The sequence below is a fragment of the Amblyraja radiata genome, chromosome 33 (assembly GCF_010909765.2).
Source record: "Amblyraja radiata isolate CabotCenter1 chromosome 33, sAmbRad1.1.pri, whole genome shotgun sequence".
NCBI lineage: Eukaryota > Metazoa > Chordata > Chondrichthyes > Rajiformes > Rajidae > Amblyraja > Amblyraja radiata.
Window position 1 is genome coordinate 15536997 of NC_045988.1, and position 24974 is coordinate 15561970.

Here is a 24974-nt window from a genome sequence, read left to right on the forward strand (position 1 = left end):
TGAAGAAGGACCCCAATGCGAAATGCCACCTTTCAAGTCTGAAGAAGGGTCCGGACCTGAAACTTAATTTCCCTCCACTGAGGCTGCCTGACCCATTGAGTTCCTCCAGCACTTTGTTTATTTTTCCCCTGTTATGTTATAATTACCTATGCCTAGATATTACTGGCTAAAGAGGTGAATGCAGTCAATTGAACTGAGAACCTGATGGAGCTCAGCCCATCATGGACGCTGAATGTATCATTCATTCAATTTGGAAGCATAAGAATAAAATTACAATCCTATTTGATTTATTCTTATCTCTACAGACAAGCAACATCTGAAGTGATGGAAGAGCTGGAGGCAAAGGGAAAGCCAAACCACCCATCCCAGTGCATTGGGAGTCTGGGAACATCAGGCAGTGAAGAAAGCGAATGGTATGTTAGCTTTCATAGCAAAGGATTTGAGTATAGGAGCAGGGAGGTTCTACTGCAGTTGTGCAGGGTCTTGGTGAGACCACACCTGGAGTATTGCGTACAGTTTTGGTCCCCAAATCTGAGGAAGGACATTATAGCCATAGAGGGAGTGCAGAGAAGGTTCACCAGACTGATTCCTGGGATGTCAGGACTTTCATATGAAGAAAGACTGGATAGACTTGGCTTATACTCGCTAGAATTTAGGGGATTGAGAGGGAATCTTATAGAAACGTACAAAATTCTTATGGGGTTGGACAGGCTAGATGCAGGAAGATTGTTCCCGATGTTGGGGAAGTCCAGGACAAGGGGTCACAGCTTAAGGATAAGGGGGAAATCCTTTAGGACCGAGATGAGAAGAAACTTTTTCACACAGAATGGTGAATCTCTGGAACTCTCTGCCACAGAGGGTAGTTGAGGCCAGTTCATTGGTTATATTTAAGAGGGAGTTAGATGTGGCCATTGTGGCTAAAGGGATCGGGGTATGGAGAGAAGGCAGGTACGGGATACTGAGTTGGATGATCAGCCATGATCATATTGAATGGCGGTGCAGGCTCGAAGGGCCGAATGGCCTACTCCTGCACCTATTTTCTATGTATCTATGTATCACCATCTAAATGTCTACACAGCAAAGATCTGATGTGAGTAACACATACAATGAAGGCCATAGTATCAGAAGAACAATACTTAAAATTACATAAATCCAAACATTGCTTTGTAGTTTCTGGGGAAGCTTATGAAGGGCTTCTTACTGATGTTTTGGTAGATTGCATTCATCTAAATCTAACAGCTAGTGGTCTTGATAAAGAGTGACATGATCCAACAGCATTTAGATTACCCTGGAGTAAAGTATCAAGATTTTTATTTGTGAAGGACACTGGATTAACAATCCATGTTTATCCTTTTATTCACCAACTCTCTGGAAGATAACCGATTATCTACAGCTGCTTCAACAAGCGGAATCCTTACTAACACTCCTAGATACAGAATGGCTTGCTAGACTGGAATATCATCAGATTGTCTGGCAGGCACTAAACATAAAACTCTGCTGAATATTTTGTAGGAATATTCCATACAAGGACAGAGCTGCTCTGATTTGTAGAAACCCCCAAAAGTAATGTTTTCTATATTTATCCATGCAGATATTTCTGTCACAGTTAATATTTATTCCAAATCACCTAGCAATTTGAGAATGTGACAGAGAAGAACTTTCTGAAACTGCTGCTGTCCAGGTGGAAGGTGTTATGTCAGTAGGTTCAGGACTTTCACCCAGTAGAGATAAAGGAATGGAGATTCCTGCAATGGAGATGTGGACGACAAGTTATTAAACACAAACAATGGCAGTACAAAATGCTCACTTGTGTACAGCCTAAAGTTGTGGGACAACCTGTTCTGTTTGATCTTATTTGATTGTGCATGCCGGGTTGATTGCATTCGGTGAAACAGGGCGGACAACATGAAGGTTGCAATCTTCCACCCCGAAAATGGGATTGAGAGGGAACGTTAGATCAGCTGTGATTGAATGATGGTGTAGTCTTGGTGGGCTGAATGGCCTAATTCTGCTCCTAGAATCTATGAATTTATGAATAGCAGATCAAAACTTATCCCAGTGCATTTCCCCCCACAGAGATGAACTAAAGAGTAATTTAGTAAAAGAGCAATGATTCCAATCCAAATGGCTCAATGAAATGACTAGATGCTAGCTTTTCTTGACATTGTCGAGGGAAAGGTATTAGCCTGGACTTTGGAAGAACTCCCAATTTACTGTTGTAGAATGTTTGACTCGAGACAATGAAACCAACAAAAAAGTTTGTCATGTGCTTTGAAGGCTTGCAATTTTACAAACAGGATTGATAAATCACCCAAAGAAACGTGTCTAAATGAAGGTATGTAGTGATTGCTGGCAGGATGAAAATGAAGATAAAAAAACTACAGATTGAGAAATAAAGAGAAAATGCTGGTCGGGCAGCATCAATGGAACGAGAAGCAGAGTTAACACTTTGGATATTCTGAGATTCCAAGAGCATCCAGGACAGAAGTCCACTGCACCAACTATCAACTACCCATTTATGTTAAATTGACATCAATCTCATTTAGGCACAGAAAGCTGGAGTAACTCAGCAGGTCAGACAGCCTTTCTGGAGAAAAGGAATAGGTGATGTTTCGGATCGTTCAGAATCGTCATGTCTGAAGAAGGTTCTTGACCCGAAGCATCACCTATTCCTTTTCTCCAGTGATGCTGCCTGACCCGCTGAGTTAATCCAGCGTTTTGTATCTATCCGGTTTAAACCAGCAAATGCAGTTCCTTCCTACACTTAATCTCATTTAGTTCTCCCTACATTCTATTAAACGCACCATAGATTCTACCACTCACTTACGCACCAGGGGCAAGGGACAGTTAGCCTTGGCTAATTAACCCATTGGAGGACTAGCCAATGAAATTCTACATTGCTTGAAATGATCATGGCTAACCACCAATCCTGCATATCTCGAGGGTGTGGGAGGAAACCGGAGCTCTGTGAGTGGTCATAGGGAAATCCTGCACACTCCACACAGGCAACGCCTACAGTTAGGTTTGAACCTAGTTTATGATGCTGCAAGACAACAGTGCAGCCAGCTGTGTTGTCATCTCTAGATGGTCTATGTGAGTTTAATTAATTCATCACAGTCTACAGATCAAATCACAAATCTCACTGTTGAAATATATATTTCAGTAGAGTTTTTATTGTGCATTACAGCACTGAGCTAAACTGTATATCATTGATCTTCTTTACAGCAGGAATTCACCCAAGATTTTGCCAAATGTCCTTGGTCAAATTGGTAAAACTCCCCTCATTCGAATCAATAATATTGCAAAAGAGTATGGAATTAAATGTGAACTATGTAAGTAACGTTGTCACTATCTCTCATGAATGAATGTAGACTCTTCCATGTTATAGACTGTGATGTTTAGTATCACCTTGGAGTTGCTACATATTATCCTTGGCAATGAATGGTGTAAGCACTCCATTCCAGTATGCATGCACCTTCTCTGTGTATACCACTGCAAACTTTCTATGATGTTGGCCATTGGATGCACAACATTTATTAGCTTATATTTACATTGTCTCTACTTCAACTACTTTGCCTATATCTCTTTATTTTCTTTATTCTCCGTTCTTCATTTCCTTTATCTATCCTTACATTTTCCCGATCTTTCATTGTGGAGACATGCAGAAGATTTTACCTTTGTTCAATGCCTCTTTTGAACTTATTCTCATGACAATTTCTTAAATTCTTCGTGTGAATTTTAAATTAATTTTAACACTCAGACTGGTTCGGCCATTTTTGGAATATTATAAATATTTTCATTCAATTTCATAGCTAAATCCCTTTCTCATTCATGGTTGAACTACTTTTCTTGTGGGAGTTTCTTAAGAAAATAAATATTTATTTTGAATTACAATTTCATTCTTTAAATATTTGTCAATATCTATCTTTTTGTCTTTTCATCTCTTTAAGTGCTCTTTATGTGGCGACTATTGCACACATTGGGTATGCAAGCAAAGAATATCACTGTGACTAGTCACATGTGACAATAAAGTATTCATTCATTCCTTCATGTTTGATACAACTTGCCCCCTGTGCTTATCAAGACACAACCCAATTTCCACGGTGACCAAGGTGTTTTCCTGTGCTAGTCCCATGTGCTTGCATTTGACTTACAACCTATTAAACCTTTCCTGTTGATGCAGTCACATAGTTGTGCTAATAACTGTTCTAGTGGCGAAGTGTGAGTTCTTCAACGCTGCTGGGAGCATTAAGGATCGCATTGCTTTACGGATGATCGAAGACGCCGAACAGGAAGGCATTCTGAAACCAGGTGTTGTCATCATTGAACCGACCTCGGGTAACACAGGTACAGAGTCATCTTACAGTGAGCTTCTGGCCCATTTTCTGGCCCATTTTCAAGGTTTTATTCTGAAGAATCATTTTCTTTTGCTCCTTCTCCACCATGGATAGCAGCCAGTTCTGTTGCAAGAAACGTCACGTTTAGCTGATTAGATCTTTGTCAATTTTCAAGTCAATGTTAGTTCACCAGGAGTTAAAGTGCAATCTTGCTGTAAATCTGTAGAACTGTAAGTCTCGAATTAAATGACTCCCACTTTAGGAAACACATACCTTTATTTACGCTTCCATAGTCAACCAGGGAAAATCATGGTGAGGAGTCAAAAGGTCAAACCCATACCTAACGTTCCAGAAAAATGTAGTGAGATTAAAAGAGGTCATGGGGTTGGATGGAGGGTTTTAGGACATGTCACTGTCACATGCTTTAAATATTTTCATTTATCCACAGGACTTGGACTGGGGTTAGTAGCTGCGGTGAAAGGATATCGCTGCATTATTGTCATGCCAGAAATGATGAGCTTAGAAAAGGTAAAGGTACCGGGGAGAAATTAAAAAAAAAGGTTCATTTTTATACTAAGCTTCAATTTATTTGAGGCAGCAACTCTTGTGGTTGTGAATCAATGTTAAAGCATATGTCAAACTATAGATAGTCACAAAATGCTGGAGTAACACAGCAGGTCAGGCAGTGTCTCTGGAGAAAAGGAGTGAGTCTTGCTTCGACTGCACAAAGCATCAGTGAGACTATAGCTAGAACACCCAAAAAGGATATTCCATCAGCATTAAAATTTAAATGGCGTGTAATTTCCTGTCCATTAGTGTGTCTTGCTACACCAGCAAGCTTTTATAGAAAAAGCTGTGCCTCTTCAAACATCTGGCTTTTATACAATAGACAATAGGTGCAGCTGCAGGCCATTTGGCCCTTTGAGCCAGCACTGCCATTCACTGTGATTATGGCTGATCATTCACAATCAGTACCCGTTCCTGCCTTCTCTCCATGTCCCTTGACTTTTATCCTATCTTTATGAGCTCTATCTAACTCTCTCTTGAAAGCATCCAGGGAATCAGCCTCCACCGTCTCTGAAGCAGAGAATTCCACAGATTCACAACTTTCTAATGTGAAAAAGATTTCCTAATCTCCATTCTAAATGGCCTATCCCTTATTGTTAAACTGTGGCCCCTGGTTCTGGACTCCCCCAACATCGGGAACGTTTCCTGCCTCTAGTGTGTCCAAACCCTTAATAATCTTATCTGTTTCAATAAGATCCACTCTCATCCTAAATTCTTGAACCTTCATTTCTTTAGCTCCATTTACTCAAGTCTTCTTCTTGCGTATGGTGTACACAGCCTAAAGTTGTAGGTCAACTTGTTCTATTTGATCTTGTTTGTGCACGTCGGATTGATTGCATCAGTCGAAACAGGGTGGACCACGTGAAGGCAATCTCCCACCCTATTTACTCAAGTGTTTTCATTTTATGCAGGTTGATATGTTGAAATCATTGGGGGTGGAAATTGTGAGAACACCAGATACAGCAAACGATACTGGCCCTGACTCACATATTGAAATGGCCTGGAGATTGAAGAAAGAGATTCCAAACTCTCATGTGTTTGATCAGGTGAACACTCATCTCTCAGTATAACTACAGACATCCTACACATTACATCAACATATTGTAAGATATATTTTAAACTGAACCCCGGGGGCAGATGACTTAATTTCAAACAAAGTACAGTGGCATTTTCACAGAACATACAAAGTACAGCACAGGAGCAGGCCCTTTGGCCCATAATGTCCGCACCAAAAAGTTCAACTAATCGCCTCTGCCTCAACGTGATTCCAATCCTTGTATATCCATGTGCCTCTCTTAAATGCCACTATCGTATCTGCATCCACCACCGCCCAGGCACTCACCACTTTGTGTAATGAAAAAAAAATCTGTCCTCATATCTCCTTGAAATGTTGTCCCTCTTACTTTAAAGCTATACCCTCTAGTCTTTGATATTTCCACCCTGGGGATAAAGATTCCGACTGCCTATGCCTCTCATAATTTTATAAACGTTTATCAGGTTTCCCCTCAGCCTCCCATGTTCCAGAGAAAACACGTTTCCGAGAGCTCTAATTCTCATTTTAAGACATTCGCCAATGTTTCCCAGTAAAACTGTGATGCTTGACAACGTGTTGCTGTTAAATATACGGACAACTTCATGTAAACTTTCTTTTGTCCTCAGTATCAAAACCAAGGCAATCCACTTGCACATTATGACACAACGGCAGAGGAAATTCTGGATCAATGTGATGGTATGTGCAATGGTTAAGAATATTTTTGCAGAGGATATCCATGACTGAGCTAAGAATGCAAATAGAATACAGAGCAAGGTACTGGTAATGTGACTGGAAATGTGCAGTTAAAGGCCATTGTACATCCTGCTCATCAGACTCAAAGACCTTGGCATTGAAGGCTCTGCACTCAGCTGGCTCCGTTCCTACCTTTCCAACAGATCCCACTTCATCTCTCTCCACAACCACACCTCTGCTACAGCCGCAGTCACTCAAGGCGTTCCCCAAGGCTCCGTACTCGGCCCCCTCCTCTTCATCATCAACATCCTCCCCCTTGGTCAGATACTCCGCCACTTCAATCTGGACTTCCACTGTTACGCTGATGACACCCAGATTTACCTTGGCACCAAATCCCCCCACAACCCCCCCCTCTCCCATATCAACTCCTGTTTGTCGGCTATAAAAACCTGGATGCAACATAATTTCCTCAAACTCAACAGCGATAAGACAGAATTCCTCCTCATAGGCTCCAAAGCCACACTCAGCAAAATGAATAACCCCACTCTCACCATCGACGGCACCACTGTCTCCCCATCTCCCCAGGCCCGCAACCTTGGCGTGATCTTTGATTCCACCCTCTCCCTTGAGCCTCCCATCCGCCATGTCATTAAAACCTCCTTCTTTCATCTCCGCAACATCGCCAAACTCAGACCCTCTCTCACACCTCCCGCTGCTGAAAGACTCATCCATGCCTTCATCTCCTCCCGACTGGACTATTGCAACTCACTTCTCCTTGGCATCAGCTCCAACTACATCAACCGACTCCAACTGGTCCAGAACGCAGCCGCCCGACTCATCACCCACACCAAATCCTGGCATCACATCACTCCAGTCCTCAAACAACTTCACTGGCTTCCCATCTCCCACGGATCACCTACAAAATCCTGGTCCTCACCTACAAAGCCCTCCACCATCTGGCCCCCCCATATCTCACTGACCTCCTCTCCCCCTACCAACCCTCACGGTCCCTCAGATCCACATCAGCCGGTCTCCTCTCCATCCACAAGTCCAACCTCCGCAGTTTTGGGGACAGAGCCTTCTCCAGGGCAGCTCCCAGGCTCTGGAACTCCCTCCCCCAACTGATCCGCAATTCCGTGTCCCTCACCATCTTCCAGTCCCGCCTCAAGACCCATCTCTTCACCTCTGCCTATCCTTAGCCCCACGTCCCCGTCCCTTTTCATCTGTGCATTAATTGCCTCATACTGTGTTTTGTATTGAATTCTGTCTTTACTTTGTGTACTAGTCATGTCTCTACTATTTATTTCATTCCCCTTACATGTTTTTCCTCTACCTGCTCAATTTTTGTAAGGTGTCCTTGAGACTCTTGAAAGGCGCCCATAAATAAAATTTATTATTATTATTATTACAACCAACCCACATTAGTTTCTTCTGGGACTGAGAGCAGGGGCATTCATACAACCACAATTCCCATAGATACACAATTTCAAGAGTAACATAGAAAAATACCGACCTAATTCAACCAGGTTTGGTTCAAGTAGTGAGTTCAGTTCAGTAGTCGGGTTGATTTCAGTGACGTAACAGGAGCGGCAGGAAAGACACCTTATTTCTCCGAAGGACAATTTGATATTGTGATGGTGGAGGAATTGGACGTGTTTGGAAAGTATCAGCTAACAAAAGCACCCGTTCCATTGCCTCAGTAAGGAGAAAGACATCTACACCTGGAAATTCTGAAGCATTTGGTGCAGCAGAGATTTCATGGTTATATTCTGTGACAGACTCGGAGCAGTAATTTGGGTAGGAAGTGACTCTGTAACCTATGCACCAACGAGCATTCATTATCTGTCTGAGGAATTCACTCTTAATTGAGGCTCTGCTGTTTCTGTGTTCTCTGTGCAGGGTTCAGGGTAAAATCAATCTCTGAACATATGTTATCTAATCTTGGCCCAGACCTTTGCTTCTGGATTCAGATTCTCATCTATTTACTTGCTGCTATAGCCTTGATGCATCCAAACATTCCATAGTCCTGTGGCTCAGCCCCCATGGATTGTTCCTCTGGTTCTAGATTGTCTTCCATCCCATCAATTCACCATCGGTATCTTATTTCCACCCCTACACTACAGCCCCTTGTACTCTCTGCTTTAATTATTGTTTCTTTAATTACTTTCAGAGAACAACTTACAGAGGCCATGCCCTTAGTCCATTCTTACCCTTTACATTATTTCCCTGCGATGTTTCATATGGTTAAATCGATGATGGTAGCACAGTTACCATGGACAAAAATAAATCTTCTAAGAGCCACAGCTTACCTATGATGTTGACATCAATCATACAGTTCTAAAACATCTCATGGAGGTTTAATTTTGTTAATAATGCTGCAAATATTTAGTCAGGTAAGCCAGCCCTATGTTTCAAGAGATGGGAATTAAAACAGGCCTTTCATCCCAACCTGCCCATGTTGACCAAGATATCTATCTGAGCTAGTCTCATCTGCTTGCATTTGACCCTTTTTCCCGCTAAACAGTTGCTATTCATGTATCTGTCCAAATGTCTTTTTTAACATCAGAATTGAACCAATCTTTCCAGCTTCCTCTTAAACCTCATTCCATATACTCACAAAACTCCACGTACAAAAAATTGCCCCTTAGATTCCTTTTAAATCTTTCCCCTCTCACTTTATATCTAGGCTTTCTAATTTTAGATTCCCCTAATGTGGGGAAATGACTGTGACTTTTCACTTTGTCCATGCCCCTCATGATTTTATATACCAAGTTAAGGTCACCCCTCAACCTCCTTTTGCACCAGAGATAAAGGTCCAGCTATTCCTTGATTCAAGGTCTCAGTTACATCCCCGTGAATCTCTTCTGCACCCTTTCCATCCTAATGACATCCTTTCAATAGCTGGATGACCAGAACTGCACACAATACTGCAAGTGTGTTTTCACCATAACATTCCAGCTAAGTATTAATGCAATGACCGATGAAGACAAGTATGACAAATGCTTTCTTCACCACCCTGTCAACCTATGTCACCACTTTCAGGAAACAATATACCTGTACCCTCGTGTCTCTATGCTCTACAACATTCTCCAGCACCCTACCAAAGTCAAAGTCAATGTTATTCATCACATGCACCCGAAGGTGCAGTGAAATGAATTTGCCAGCTGTGATACACTTAAAAAAAGAACACACAATACACAATAGTATTTAACACAAACATCCACCACAGCATTCTTCACTGTGGTGGAAGGCAACAAAGTTCAGCCAGATCTCCTCGTTGTTCACCCGTGGTCGGGGCCATAAACCCTCCGTATACACCGCTATGGACGGCCAGATGTACAGGTCCTCTCGTCGGGATGCTTGAAGCTCCTACGTCGGGACGGTTCAACACACTCTGGTTCAACACACACAACTTGGAGGTCCCGAATCGGCACTTTCCTACCGGAGACCGCGGCTTCAGGATGTAATATCGTGTCACCATTTACCGTGTCAGTCCTGGCCTGGTTTAGGTTATCATACTTGACCGAGTTAAATTCTATCTGCCAGCTCTTGGCCCAATTCTCCAGATCATCGGGATAATCATCGATGGAGCAGTTCCAACAAAATCATTGAATCAATTCTTAATAATCCAGCATCTGAGAGATTGCAACACTGAAAGACATTATTTTATTCCCTTAGGTCACGTTGATGCTTTGGTAGCAGGTTCTGGAACAGGTGGTACCATCACTGGCATTGCACGGAAATTCAAGGAGAAATGTCCCACCTGCCAGGTATGTCATGAGGTGGAAACCAGACAACAAATGATTAATGTCTTCTCATTGTAGACCATTATCCTTCAAGGTGAAAGAAATCCATGGAAAAAAAAAAATACTTCCAGTAGACTTCAAATCTATTAACTAATATGTTAGGTGGCACTTTGTTAAATGCTTTCTAAAATGCTGTGGAGAAAACATCAAGCACATTCCTTTCATCAAGCTTCTCCATTACTTCAACCAAACGTTCAATCAGGTTAAAACAATCAAGCAATTTTTATTACTTTTAGTTCATCTTGAATAACATCGGACTAGAATTTGTGAAACATAAGTAACTGTGATTAGGAAAGTTGTGAGCTGCTGTATATACAACGAAACATATGATCAGAGGAGAGCTTGTCCCTGGTGCTCTATCAGAAATATACCACTGATCGAGAAATGTCCATATTACAGTAAAGCCCCTGTCCCACTTTCCCGAGTTACTCACAAATTCTCCCGAGTTTTCCCCTTGATTCAAACTCAGAGAATTATGGTAATAGCCAGCCGTAGGTACTCGGGGCTATTTTTTTTACTTGTGGACATTTTTCAACATGCTGAAAAAACATCCCAACTTACCGGATGCCCCGAGTACCTATGGCTGGCATTACGAGCCGCTACAAAATATCTACGGCCTCCTACGGACTCGCTACGGACATTCTCTGAGTTTGAAGCAAGGGGAAAACTCGAGAGAATTCGTGAGTAACTCAGAAAGTGGGACCGGGGCTTTAGAGAGGACAGGCACTATTGCAGGAGCCAAATTGATTTACAATGTATTTTGTAATTAAAATGAACTACAGATGCTGGTTTATACTAAAGATAGATGCAAAATGCTGCAGTAACTCATACAATATATTTTCCTCATTGTCACCTGGTGTGCTATTCTCTAGAAAATAGATTGTTGAGGGTGAGCTAAAGGTGATCCATGAAATTAAGGGCTTTGAGTAAAAGTAGAGAGAATGTTTCTATTTGGAGGAACACCATAACTAAGATCCATAAATCTAAGGATGTCACAATAGAAAATCAAGGCAACATTCCTCTCTGTAAAATATGGACAATGCAGATCTTGGAATCCAAGAGAGGTTGTGGAGATTAAATGCCACAAAAACATTTAAACATTTAGTTTATTTTAGTTTGGAGATACAGTGTGGTAACAGGCTCTTAGGCCCACCGAGTACGCACCAACTAGTGATCTCTGCACATTAACACTATCGCACACACACTAGGAACAATTTACACTTATACCAAGCCTGTACATGCCTGTACATCTTTGGAGTGTGGGATGAAACCAAAGACCTCGGAGAAATCCCACGCAAGTCACGGGGAGAACGTTCAAACTCCAAACAGACAGCGCCCATAATCACTGCAAGTGCTGTAAGGCAGCATTGTGCCATCTTGCCGCCCAATATTAATGATGCACTGACTGGGCTAACTGAAGTAGGGAGAGAGGAGGCTCATGCTGGACTTGACCTCTTGACTTGAGCAACCTGTTGCTTAGCTGATAGGACAATGAAGTGAGAATATTTCCATAGATCACATTCACTGTCAGACCTCTGGTTTCCAGAATTGCTCTGAACTTAAAAAAAAAAAACACTTCAAAAACATTTGCAAAGAAATATTGGTATAAAATATGCGGTGAAATTGTCATAAATAAAGTACAATAAAACTCGGGGTTATCTGAGAGATCGTTATTCCAATTTTCTAGTAAGAGTGGAGGAAGCTAGTTCTTTACTGGCAACCTGCTATAATCTCATTTTATTTTAAATAGACAGATTCAAAAAGTCATGAAAATACATTTGGAAAATGTGACATTTTTTCTTATCATCATTATTAGATCATTGCTGTTGACCCCGAAGGTTCAAATGTGGCTGAACCGAAAGAACTTAACAAAACGAGTGTGACTTCATTTGAAGTGGAAGGGATTGGTCATAATTTTACACCTGCAGTACTGGACAGAAAAGTATGAATTTTCATTTCAGTTTTGTGATTATCACTATAACTTTTCAATAGTCCAATAGTTTCAAGATAAAGTGACATTTAGGTTGGTTCCATTTGAACCCTTTACACTGTATTTTAGGCTCAATTCAACTCAAAACTGTTCCTGTTTTGTATAAGTTGGCGATGAAGCATTCTACATGGGTTGAATCCTTTCACTTTGATGTAGCTGGTCTCAAGTCTCAATCTATTAAAGCTGACGTATGAAATATTAGTAGGATGGATGCTAGTTTATACCGAAGATAGACACAAAATGCTGGAGTATATGGCAGCACCTCTGGAGGAAATGAATAGGTGACATTTCAGGTTGGAATCCTTCTTCAGACCAACATTTCAGGTCGATACCCGAAAAGTCACCTATTCTTTTACTCCGGAGATGCTGCCTGACACGCTGAGTTACTCCAGCATTTTGTGCCTATCTTCTGGTATGAAATATTTTTGGAAAGGGTTCCCAGTACAGTGAGTTTGCTCCTTCCAACTGGCAATAATAATTTCATAATTCAAGGTCAGGAAAAGTGAGCAGTTGAGCAATATCTGCTTCTGCTTTGTGACAAATGCAGAATATGTAAGAAAATAACTGGTGTGTCTATTGGAACACAGTGCTATTAAGTGAAAGTGTCAACCCAATTAGCTGCACGAGTACATCATAACATTTAAAGATACAGTGAATGATAGCCTATATTTGCTTTTTAGTAAAACTTCCTTGAACATTTCTCTGATTAGATTATAAAAGTTAAGAACATTATAATATTTAGCTTAAAGGCTCAAAGCAAAATTATCCTGCACAATTTCATAAAAAATATTATTTTTCAGGTGATTGACAAATGGATAAAGACTAATGATGAGGAAGCTTTTGCAATGGCTCGGAAGCTAATCAGGAAAGAAGGATTGTTTTGTGGTAAACAATGTTTAAATAGTGTATAGATGACCTAATTATTCTTATATTGTATTATCTCAATGTCACCTTTCAAACGGTACCTTTCCAGAGTAGCAGTGCTGACAATATTGATTTGAAAAATATTTAATACGCATTGACATTAACAATGGGTGTAACATGTCTAATAATAATGCTCTGATACCAGTCGTAAGTAGAATTGGGAAGGTGGATATGTAACAATTTTGTCCCAAATGGTTCTTTGATAGTTACTGGTGATATTTATGTTATTTATCAAGTGTAAGAGTGTATGCCATTGATACAGTGATGGGAGAAATAATATGAACATAAGAGTGTAGCTGAACCATTAAACAAATGCAGAAGATACAATAAATGTAGCAACAAGAGGGAGGAAACATAGTTTCTGAGACTGAACAAGGTTAATGCAATTTACATCACCATGTATTGGAGATAGGGCATTAAGATGGGACAAATTTCTGGTCCATGTATTGGAGAGAGTCAGGGCATTAAAACTGGAACAAAGTCTGATCTGTTGTTGAGAGATTGTTTCTCAAACACTAAAAGAGATGGTTGCAGAGACAACACATTTATTAAAGATCCATTTTTCCTTGTTTTCCACATCCTCCTTACTTAAATAATTGTTACATTGGCTAAATACAAATCTGCTGAGATTTTAATCTCCATATTATTGAGATTTTAATCTCAGCAGATTTGTATTTAGCAAATGAAACAATTATTTACGTAAGGAGGATGTGGAAAACAAGGAAAAATGGATCAGCTAAATTAACATTTGTTGCGAGCAAAATGAAGAAACCTATTGTGAAGAAATTTGGTTAAATGCAGAAAATCATGGATAAAAAAGTGCTTGAAACTTCCAGCACGTCAGACTGCACCTTTGGCACTTTAGGTGAACCATTTAAGTCGTGGCGCTGCTGTAGAGTTGCTGTCTTACCGTGCCAGAGAACTGGGTTTGATCCTGACTACGGGTGCTGCCTGTATGGTGCTTGCACGTTCTCCTTGTGACATGGGTTTCCTCTGGGTTCTCCGGTTTCCTTCCACATGCCAAAGACGTGCAGGTTTGTAGGTTAATTGGCTTTGGTAAAATTGTAAAATGTCCTTCGTTTGCAGGATAGCGCTAGTGTACAGGGTGATCCCTGTCCAGCGCGGACTCCGTGGGCTGAAGGGCCTGTTTCCACGCTCTATATCTAACGTCTATGTTGCCGTTTGACTATTCAAATGAGGAAGTCCTGATTTGAATTTTAGTAGTTTACCAGTCTTCCAACAGGACCCATTCCTCTCAGCACACAGTCTCAGTGTTGGCCAATCACCCTTGCCCATCACGCTTCTTTGAACTTTATCCCCCAATCGGCTCCTGACAACATGAAATACTAATTGCTTAATTGCAGCCTTGCATTAAAATCTAGGATCTAGAGCAGCCCTTTGCTGGAGTGAACTGAAGAATATGTCATTATTTTACCTTAGTGCAAATTGAAGTCAATGTATGATTGACGCAAGACCGTGAGTAACCCTTAGTTTCCATCTTTCTTGTTGTGCAGGTGGAAGTTCTGGCAGTGCCATGTGTGCAGGTATTGCAGTAGCAAAAGAATTGAAAGAAGGCCAACGCTGTGTTGTGATACTCCCAGACACCATCCGGAATTACATGCAAGTCTTTAAAATGATTTATTCCTTACATTGACCAGTTGTAAAGAACGTGATCTTTACTCAAACACTCTAGTTCCTGAAGGGCTCAGTATAGAGTTCCACTGATGCTAGATCTGCCGAGAGATTTTGGAGCAAAGTAATGGGCCAGGACTTCCTGGATAATGCCAGTAGTTCCAAGGCGCTGTGTTTAAAATACCAGGACGTTCAGTACCTGCATGTGTCGAGGGACAAACCTCGCATTGAATTAGTGGCTCTTCTTCCTCACTGGCGTGGAATATAATGCGAAGAACAAACTGACATCTGTCCACCAAGGTCTGTTGGATCTCTCGGTTGTTAGCCTTTTTAACTCCACTTCCATGTTCAAACCAACTTTTCTGTCCTTGTCCACTTCCATTACCATAGCGTGGCCACATGCAAAATGGAGGACCAGCACCTCTTATTGGTAGCTTACAACCCAATGGTATGAACATGGAATTCTCCAACGTAATGTGTTTCCAGCCCCCCATCCCAGTGTACTTGGTGTACTTCCATTTCTCCCATCTTCATTCATTTCACTCCACCCCGTCATCCAGCCCCATTCCTATCATTGGATACTCATGCTGAAGAAACATAGATGACACAAGGTTCCCTGACATTCCATGAGCTCAGGTCCACCTGCATTCATCAATAAAGGTAGCCTTGCTCCACTGATTTAAGCAGCCGACTATTTGAAAAATCTCTCTATCTGTTTCCTGATGTGGCACCTTCCTTAAATAAGCCAGAACCTCACATAGATCTGTGGGGTCCTCGCTCCGCAGGTGTAGACACTGGTCTGTCGTTCACCGTGACATTCTCTCCGCATTGCTGCATGGCGCAGGGATTGCCCCTCTTGGTAGACGGTGATTGTTGCCACCTACTGCACGGCTTGTCTTCTGGTGAATTTGCCGGGTCTCCTCTCCCCCCATCCCCCCCCCCCCCCCCCCCCCCGATGCACATGTATATTATTCACCAGGACTTGCATGTCCCTTTTGATTGAATGTGGGAGCTGTCTTCCTTCCTCTTCTCACTCCTAAAAGCCAAGGAGTGTTGTAGGAGTGCCTTTAAGGGCTGTAGCCCTTCTCTAATTCCCATGTAATACAAGGTAATACATAATATTGTGAGATCAATGAAGTTGGTGAGGTCCTGCTGAAAATCTAGCAATCCCAATTTTAGTGCTTCTTTGTGACTGGATTTAAGTTAGTTGCAGTACTTTTTTGGCTCATTTAATTATGATTGCTAAACTCTTACTGTTTTATCACACAAATCAGGTACAATCCAATTTCTAGTCATTCAACCTTTAGTGCAATCTCATAAGTTTAAAGGAAGTTTATTGTTTCCAATGCTCTCCATGTCATGAACATTCAGAAACACTCAGAGGCCTCAGCTTTGACAGCCAGTAAAGCCTCAGGGCACGGCTTAGCCAGCTAGTTCCTTTCAGCCATTTTGACAGTGCAGGCTTGCTGATATCATGTTGCCCAAAGCTCCATTTGGAGCAGAGCAATATCTACCAGTAAGTCGACCAATGAAAGTGCGCTCATACATTACTCCGCGTTAGTGGATAGAGCGAGTGGGTGATGCACTAGTGTTTCAACATTAACATCAAACACTTACCCAGTGTTGAATAATGGAACATTTGCAAAGGTTGACAAAACTATTAACATTTAAAGTCAGCCTTATTTTCATGTAGATTTTAGATTACAGTTTATATGTGACCTAACATAAGGATTCAGGATTTAATATATCTGAATGTTTAAAGTTTTGTATTTAAGCTGAGCATTTGTTTCATCTTTGATGTACTCTGATATAGGTCAAAATTTCTTAGTGACAATTGGATGGAAAAGAAAGGATTTCCATATCTGGAGAATAACCAAAAAAGGTATGGCTTCAAAGTTTTCTGAGATCTTAATTAATAACAGGATTCTGTGTAATGAAGGTGATAGTTGTATGTCAGATGTCTGCTCTTGTGCGGGATATCTAGAACTAGTTTGGTTTAGTTTATTATTATCACGTGTACTGAGGTACAAAAGGATGCTTATTCTGAATTTATACTCTCTTGTTATGGACTTTAGAAATACAGTGTGGAAACAGGCCCTTTCGCCCACCAAATCAATCCTTGTACACTAAGGACAATTTACAATTTTACTGTGACCATTAACCTACAAGCCTGCACGTCTTTGGAGTGTGGGAGGAAACCGGAGATCCCGGAGAAAACCCACGTGGTCACAGGGAGAACTTACAAAATTCATACAGACAGCACCCTTGGTCAGGATTGAACCCGGGTCTCTCACAGCGTTGGGTAGCAACTCTACCGCTGCACCACTGTACTGTCTTAATACAAAATATACAAAAGTGATGAGAAGGAATCTCAGATCAAGAAAGTTTGGATCTATCCTTGAGTGTGGAAATTCAATCCGTGACATTCAAGAACAAGTTAAGCAGAACATTGGCCTATAAGGGTATCAAGGGTTATAGAGAACCTAGAGGAAACTGGAGCTGAGGACAAGATCATGTCAGTCATCAGATTATTGAATGGTGCCATGGGCTGCAGGGAAGATCAATCTTTTTTTTTGTTTGTATGCAATACTCCTTCGAATGTTACACCAACGTGTTAAAAGGTGCAGAAATTAATAAAATAATGAGTCTGGAAAGCAAGAGATGGCTATGGGATATATACCTTGGGTTTCTGGAAGTCAATTCTACTGGTGTGAAAATCCGAATGTTAAGAGTAATAATGGAGGCTAGACATAGGGAATAGGGTCATATTTGGTTCCTAGAAAGGCAATGAAGATTCGTATGACCACAATGAAAAATGTTACCATGCACCATAGCAATCACTAAAATAGCAAGCTCAAGGTATCAGGAAGAACTTCATCTAATGTTTTGATTATTGATTCATTTATTTTATCCTTTGTAGTTGGTGGGATACACCAATAAATCAGCTTAAGCTTCCCACAGTTCAGACTGTTGCTTCCACTGTTTCCTGCGAGGATGTTATCCAGACGCTTAAACTGAAGAGCGCAGCCAATGCAGTAGTCGTTGACTCCTGTGGGTACGTATATTTGGTTTCAAATGTTGATTTGGTGAAAGCAGCAACAGCATCTCTAAAACATTGAACATTAATATTTTGGCTTCTGGCCACATAACATGGTTGTTTATTAGTCATACGTATGTACCATCACCTTCATGTCTAAAACAAAGCACTATTTTTCCTATTACCTTTCATTGGTCCAAGCTGTTTAAAACTGGAGACCTGATAAAATTGTTCATCTTCTTTGTAGCATGTGGGCAACAATATATTTTCCAGCAAAAATCACACAATTGGAGGAACTCAATGGGCCAGGAAAGATCTATGGAGGGAAAACCTTAAGGAAAATATGTGATAATTATTTAGAGGTCAGAAGTGGAACAGGAGAACCAGCATAAATTTGGTTGAAACAAATTTCATTTGACAACACTGACTGGATTTCTTCTTAAGCTCTTCTTCCTGCGAATGAAACATAAACCAAAGGAATAGTTAGATCTCAAGCCGGGTGTTGAGCAGCCAGGCTGTTGTTCTTAAGCTAATAGATAGGGTTGATGAGGGTAGTGTAGTTTTCTTAAGGTGTTTAATGATATCCAAGATATAATATCAGTCAACAATATAGAAACCTGTAAAATAAAATGGGCTGAGAAGGAAGACAGGCTAAGAACTTATTGGAAGAAGGAAAAGACCTGTGCAATCGAAATGAAAAAAATGAGTTGCTGGAAATACTTGAATGTCAGGCAGCATCAGCAAAAAGAGGTGTAGTTCTAATGAAGGATCCTGGAGATGAAATGTAAACCGTTTCTCTTTCCATAGATGCTGCCTGACGTGTTCAGTGTTTCCAACATTTTCTGTTTATATTTCTGATTCCCAGCATCGCCCGTTTTTACATTTCAGACCTATTAAAATGTTACTTTTTAGATTGGAAAGATGGTGACAGTATTATTTCCCCATATGTATTTTATAAGGCATAGGAGGGCAACGTACGATTTCCAGATTTTCTCGTTGTACAAGTGTAGAAAACATGGCACAGAGTGAGAATGATGGCAGTGGACAAAAAGGCTGGTGAAAGGACAACCATGAAGCATTTGGGTCTGAAGAAGAGTCTCGACCCGAAACGTCACCAATTCCTTTTCTCTAGAGATGCTGTCTGACCCGCTGAGTTACTCCAGCACTTTGTGTCTATCTTGAGCATATGAACCTTTGGGATCCATAAATAGAACCAACCATTCCCAAACACAGAGCTTATGTGCTTCACAAAACTGACTGTGTTGCAACTGGGGTGTAAGGCCCGGAGTGGGAGCAAGTAAAAATTCCTCCATCCAGTCATGATCAAATGATTCTATGACACATACCCAATGGGTGAAAGTGCAAGAAGTTTCAATGGACTTAATTTGATGACTTGATGTTTTGGCAGCTTTAAGCTTCTACTTCCACCCACAAAGCGCGTTAGACACAATTTGAAACCTCCTTTACCCCTTTAAATAAATCTGAAGTGCCAATGGATAATTGCTGGAGCACAAGCTGGTAAACAGACTACCATGATATTTTGATATGTAAGAGAATAAATATTCTATCTGATTTATATGCAGCATGATACAAGGTATAGTCACATTAGGGAACATGGAGTCTTTAATTCTCGATGGGAAGCTGCAGCTCACTGACCCTGTTATGAAAACTATTTACAACCGCTTCAGTAAGGTAAGACCATTTCCTCTTGTGCATTCTGTAAGCTTGACTTTAGACTTTAGAGGTACAGCGCGGAAACAGGCCACTCGGCCCCCCGAGTCCGTGCCGCCCAGCGATCACCCCATACACTAGCACTATCCTACACACTAGTGTGTAAAAATTTACAATTTTGCCGAAGCCAATTAACCTACACACCTGTACGTCTTTGGAGTGTAGGAAGAAACCAGAACACCAGGAGAAAACCCAAACGGTCACAACGAGAACGTACGAATCCCGTATAGACAGCACCTGTAGTCAGGATCAAACCGAGTCTCTGGGGCAGTAAGGCAGCATCTTTGCTGCCGTGCCACTATGCTGCCTCACAATGAACTTATATATATATATATATATATTTAAGAATCTATAGACCTTTTAAAATAATCATCAAATATTTTTTTTTTAATTTATTTATTTATTTATTTATTAGAAGTAGACATATTATAAAATGTAGTTACATATTATAGTAAAAAAACTTTTCATATACATCAGTCATACATTATTAAAATTTTCCATTATCAATTACTTCTACTTCTAGTGTTTTTATTTTTTATAGAAAGAGGAAAAAAGAAAGGGTAGAAAGTTACAAATAAAAAAGAAAGCAAAAAAAAACACAGCAGAAAAACAAGGGAGGTGGAATGGGTTACCTGTAATACATCAATGGAGATAGGTTCGTAGGTTATAAAGTATAGTTTTTCATCTATTCCTGAGTTCAAGTTTCAGCTGGGTCCTCGTGCTGTGCCAATCTATCCCTTCAGATAGTTAATGAATGGAGCCCAAATTTTATGGAAAAGATCTTGTTTGTCCATTAAGACAAGTCTAATTCTTTCTAAGTATAGGGTCTCCGACATTTCCGTAATCCACATTTTAATTGTGGGGGTTGTAGGGCCTTTCCAAAATTTTAATATTAATTTTTTTCCGGTTATTATACTGTAATTGAGGAAATTTCTTTGGTTTGTTGTGAGTGTTAAGCTTTGTTCTGATATTCCAAGTATTATTAATTTTATGTCTGGGTCCAGTTTTGTATTAATAACTTCTGAAGTTATTTCAAAAATATCAGTCCAGAAATGTTTAAGTTTTATACAGTTTGCAAACGTATGTGTTAAATTAGCCTCTAAATGTAGACATTTATCACAAATAGGAGAGATTTGTGGGAAGATTCTATTTAGTTTTATTTTAGAGAAGTGTAGTCTATGTAAGACCTTGAATTGTATTAAAGTGTGTCTGGCATTTAATGAACATTGATGTATTTGTTGTAAACTTTCGTCCCACATATCTTTCGTGATAGGATGACCTATTTCATTTTCCCATTTGTATCTGTATGGTTCGGTCGGTATCATCAAATATTTTTGAGTAATAATTTACCTATCATTGATAGCATTTAGCAAAGGAAATTAGGATGTAAAACCTAATATATTAAAGAACTCAAGGTAGAAGTAAATTAAATATCTTAATTGAAAGGAAAGCAGGATTAAAAAGATTAATTGAGTGAAACTTTAGCATAAAATGTCTTCATTATTTTTGGCCTTATAGTGATTACAGTGGATTACAGATTTGCATTTTTGAAATAATTCTACACAAAGTCAAATTTACTTTAGAGGGCTAAGCAATTTCTTGAATGTCGTTTCACATTGTGTTGCGAATGCAACACCTTCCTGTTTCATACTTTAACACAACAGTCTGCATCAGTACCATGTTTGCGTTGTTAAATCATTTCTGTTGTTATACCACCAGGTGGAGTTTATAAACAGGGGTTGGGAATTCAGTGACACTACGTACAGTGAGATGCTTTGTTTTGCATTCAATCTAGTGGAAATCATGTTGCAGACCTCACTTCGGCAGTACACAAATCTCGCCATGTTTTGGCTCCGACAAAGTTACACCAAAAATTCTATCCTGTGGTCCTCATTTTAATTTTGATAATGTGGTCCAAACAAGATATGTTAAATATCAATATACAGTCACTTTATCAACTTTTCTATTCCCTCAATAGGTGAGTTTAAATGACACCCTTGGAAAAATCACCCAGGCTCTGGCACTGAATCACTTTGTGTTAATCATTCACAAACAAATTCACGGTAAGTCAAGCTTGGTTTCATTGTTTTCTTTGCGAATTGAAGTGCAGGGGACATTACATAACTGAAGGCCTGAAGTTTACGGAATTCAGGCCATTTGTTTTTGGTATATCTGTGCCATCCAGGTGGCCATTTTTCATGATGGTAATTGTCCATTGTTTAAAAATTCACCAACCTGCTGGGTTGTGATAATGGGTTGGAGCAAACACGTTTGAAACGGCAGAGTGATTAATAGATGCATTGCTCACAATTCTGTTTCTCTCACTGCATTCCCACATATCTCCTGTCTCCATCCTTCTCTTTCTCTTTCACTTGTTCTTCCTACTGTCATTCATCCTTGTCCTCCTCAGAATCTTGCTGCCTCATCCTCACTACCACTCTCTCTTATTATTTATTTTCCTCTCTGACAATTATCATTGTTGAGTAATCATGTCGGAAGGAACTGCAGATGCTGGCTTAAACCGAAGATAGACACAAAGCTGGAGTAACAGTGTGTCAGACAGCATCTCTGCAGAGTAGGAATGGGTGATGCTTCAGTTAGAGACCCTTCTTCAAACTGGTGCATGTCTGGAGAAAGGGAATAGGTGGCGTTTCAGGTCGAGACCCTTCTTCATTCTGAGCCTTGACTTTCAGTCTGAAGAAGGGTCTCGACCGGAAACGTCACCTATTCCTTTTCTCCAAAGACACTGTCTGACACGCTGAGTTACTCCAGCTTTTTGCATCTATCATTGTTGAGTGATCTTTGGTTCATCGCTACCGACATCGTCACTAGTCTCCTGGAGACATCTCCTAAGCCAGTAGTCGGACTCATCTCAAGGGGAGACGAGGCAGCCTACAGAGAGGAAGTCCTGAAGTTGACAGCCTGGTGCTCAGAAAACAACTTGGCTCTGAACACCAAGAAAACAAAAGAGCTCATTGTCGACTTCAGGAGGCACAGCACCGACTTAGCCCCCCTATACATCAACGGCGAGTGTGTGGAGAGGGTCTACACCTTCCGGTTTCTCGGCGTCCTCATCTCCGCTGACATCTCCTGGACAGACAACATCACAGCGGTCATCAAGAAGGCTCAGCAGCGGCTGCACTTCCTGAGGGTCCTCAGGAAGCACAACCTGGACTCCAACCTGCTGCTGACCTTCTACCGCTCGTCCATTGAGAGCCTGCTGACATACTGCATTACAGCATGGTACGGCAGCTGCACCATGGCAGACAGGGAGAGGCTTCAGAGGGTAGTTAGGGCAGCACAGAAGATCATTGGCTGCCCTCTCCCCTCCCTGAAGGACATTTACACCTCCCGCTGCCTCAACAGGGCGAAGAACATCATCAAGGACAGCTCCCATCCTGCGTTTGGCCTGTTCGACCTGCTGCCCTCAGGGAGGCGCTATAGGTGCATCAGAACAAGGACAAATAGACTCAAGAACAGTTGCTTTCCAAAAGACATAACCTCTCTGAACTCACACATGCACTGACTTCACAGCCTAACCCCCGGACTTCCATCTATCCACCTACTGTAATTTGTACTGTAACTGTAATTTTTAATATGTGCAATAACCCATACTGTATATAGGAATCCTATTTATTCACTCTATTCACCCATTGTCTTTTTATAGATATGTATATAGCGCCGCAGAACTGTGCATCTTATCTCCCCCCCCCCCCCCCCCCCCCTTTTGTTTTGTTTTTTGTTTTTTGAACTAGTTGCATGTCTGCACTGAGTACGAGCTGCTTTTAATCTCATTGTACATGTGTATAGTGACAATAAAATGGCATTCTTCTTCTTCATTCTAACATCTCCTCTTTTGTGGTTTTTGTTTTAGATAAAGCCAGCGATGAATGTGGAAGGAGAGAAGAGGTGCACAGCGTTGTCACGTTTATGGATGTGATAACCCAAATCACAGCCTAATCGGCGGAAGAAAAGCAAAGCACAGGCTAAAGACACAAAACAACAAAGCATTGTTAATATAGTTTGTTTGGAGTTGATGATATCTGGGCTGGGCTGGGTTGATGTGGGCAGGTCAGGGCAGGGCATTGTGTGAACATATGCCAAGACTATGGAGTGTGCTGCAAGTGCTAAACTCAGCGACCGTCCCTCCCCCATCAATTAAAGTCACACAGACTCCTGTGCTTTCCTCTTCCCCTGATGCAAGTGAAGTTAGCTGCTTCAGAACCTGCAATTGTATTAATATGTACATAGCAGTACCTAAAATTGTGGTAACACATGTTCTCCTGAGACGTGACAAGCTCTACAAAATCCAGGAGATGCCCCCTACACTAACGATTCCATTCCTTAATTTTATCGACAAGGCCTGAGTTAATAGCTTTCTTGTTATTTCTCTTCTTATTTTCTATAGATATTATTGAAAAAAAGAATGAGGTTAACAGGTTGACTTGTTGGCTCACAGTGAGGATGTGCTGATGATTATGAGGTTAGCAAGGTGACCACTTTCACTAACCAACACCTTTAATGTGACACATCTGCCTGGTTTTGAGATAAGCATCAATTTCCATAGTGTGAATCTCTAATAGAAAGAATTGTCTTTCAATTTCACAAATGGCCAATAGTAGATTAATAAAAAACAAGTTAAATGTTTACAATGCAACATACTACGTTGGATAGTCACAACTAATATATAACTTGCGTCTTGTATCATTCTATTTGATCATCAGTGAAGTTTCAATCATTGACTACAACAGTCCTAGCAATTATTCCTGGTTGCTGAAAGGTGACAGGTTAGAAATATTCTTGCAGGCAGACACAACTTCCATAGAATCTAGACAAAAGCTGTAGGTACAAGATTCATCCATAAAACTCAGTCAAGTTAGGAGACAAATTTCTCCAGATGCTGGGATCAAAATCTTAAACTTCAATGACACGACTGTACTTTCATTTCTCAAATATTCTTGAGAGATTGTCACGTGAAGTGTGGCACTTTGATCTCAGTGTGCTATCTATCACAAGACATAGGAGCAGAATTAGGCCATTCATCCCATTGAGTCTGCTCTGCCATTCCATCATGGCTGATATATCTCTCCCTCTCAATCCCATTCTCTTTCTCCCCGTAATCTTTGATGTTCTTATTCATCAACAACCCCTGGTTTGAAAATACCCAATGACTTGGCCTCCTCAGCCATCAGTGCCAATGAATTAATCATCCTCTGACTAAATT

The 24974-nt window shown here is 40.8% G+C and overlaps 1 protein-coding gene across 1 annotated transcript; it reads left to right on the forward strand.

Moving 5' to 3' along the window:
* The first annotated feature begins 1062 nt into the window (after nt 1-1062).
* On the forward strand, nt 1063-24974 carry LOC116991176 (cystathionine beta-synthase-like). Its single transcript, XM_033049546.1, has 15 exons — nt 1063-1090; nt 3229-3332; nt 4213-4347; nt 4786-4865; nt 5816-5950; nt 6564-6633; nt 10309-10400; nt 12253-12378; nt 13227-13311; nt 14865-14970; nt 16796-16864; nt 17903-18037; nt 19603-19711; nt 21729-21813; nt 23625-24974. Coding segments are annotated over exons 1-15 (1419 nt in total). The 5' UTR covers nt 1063-1088; the 3' UTR covers nt 23711-24974.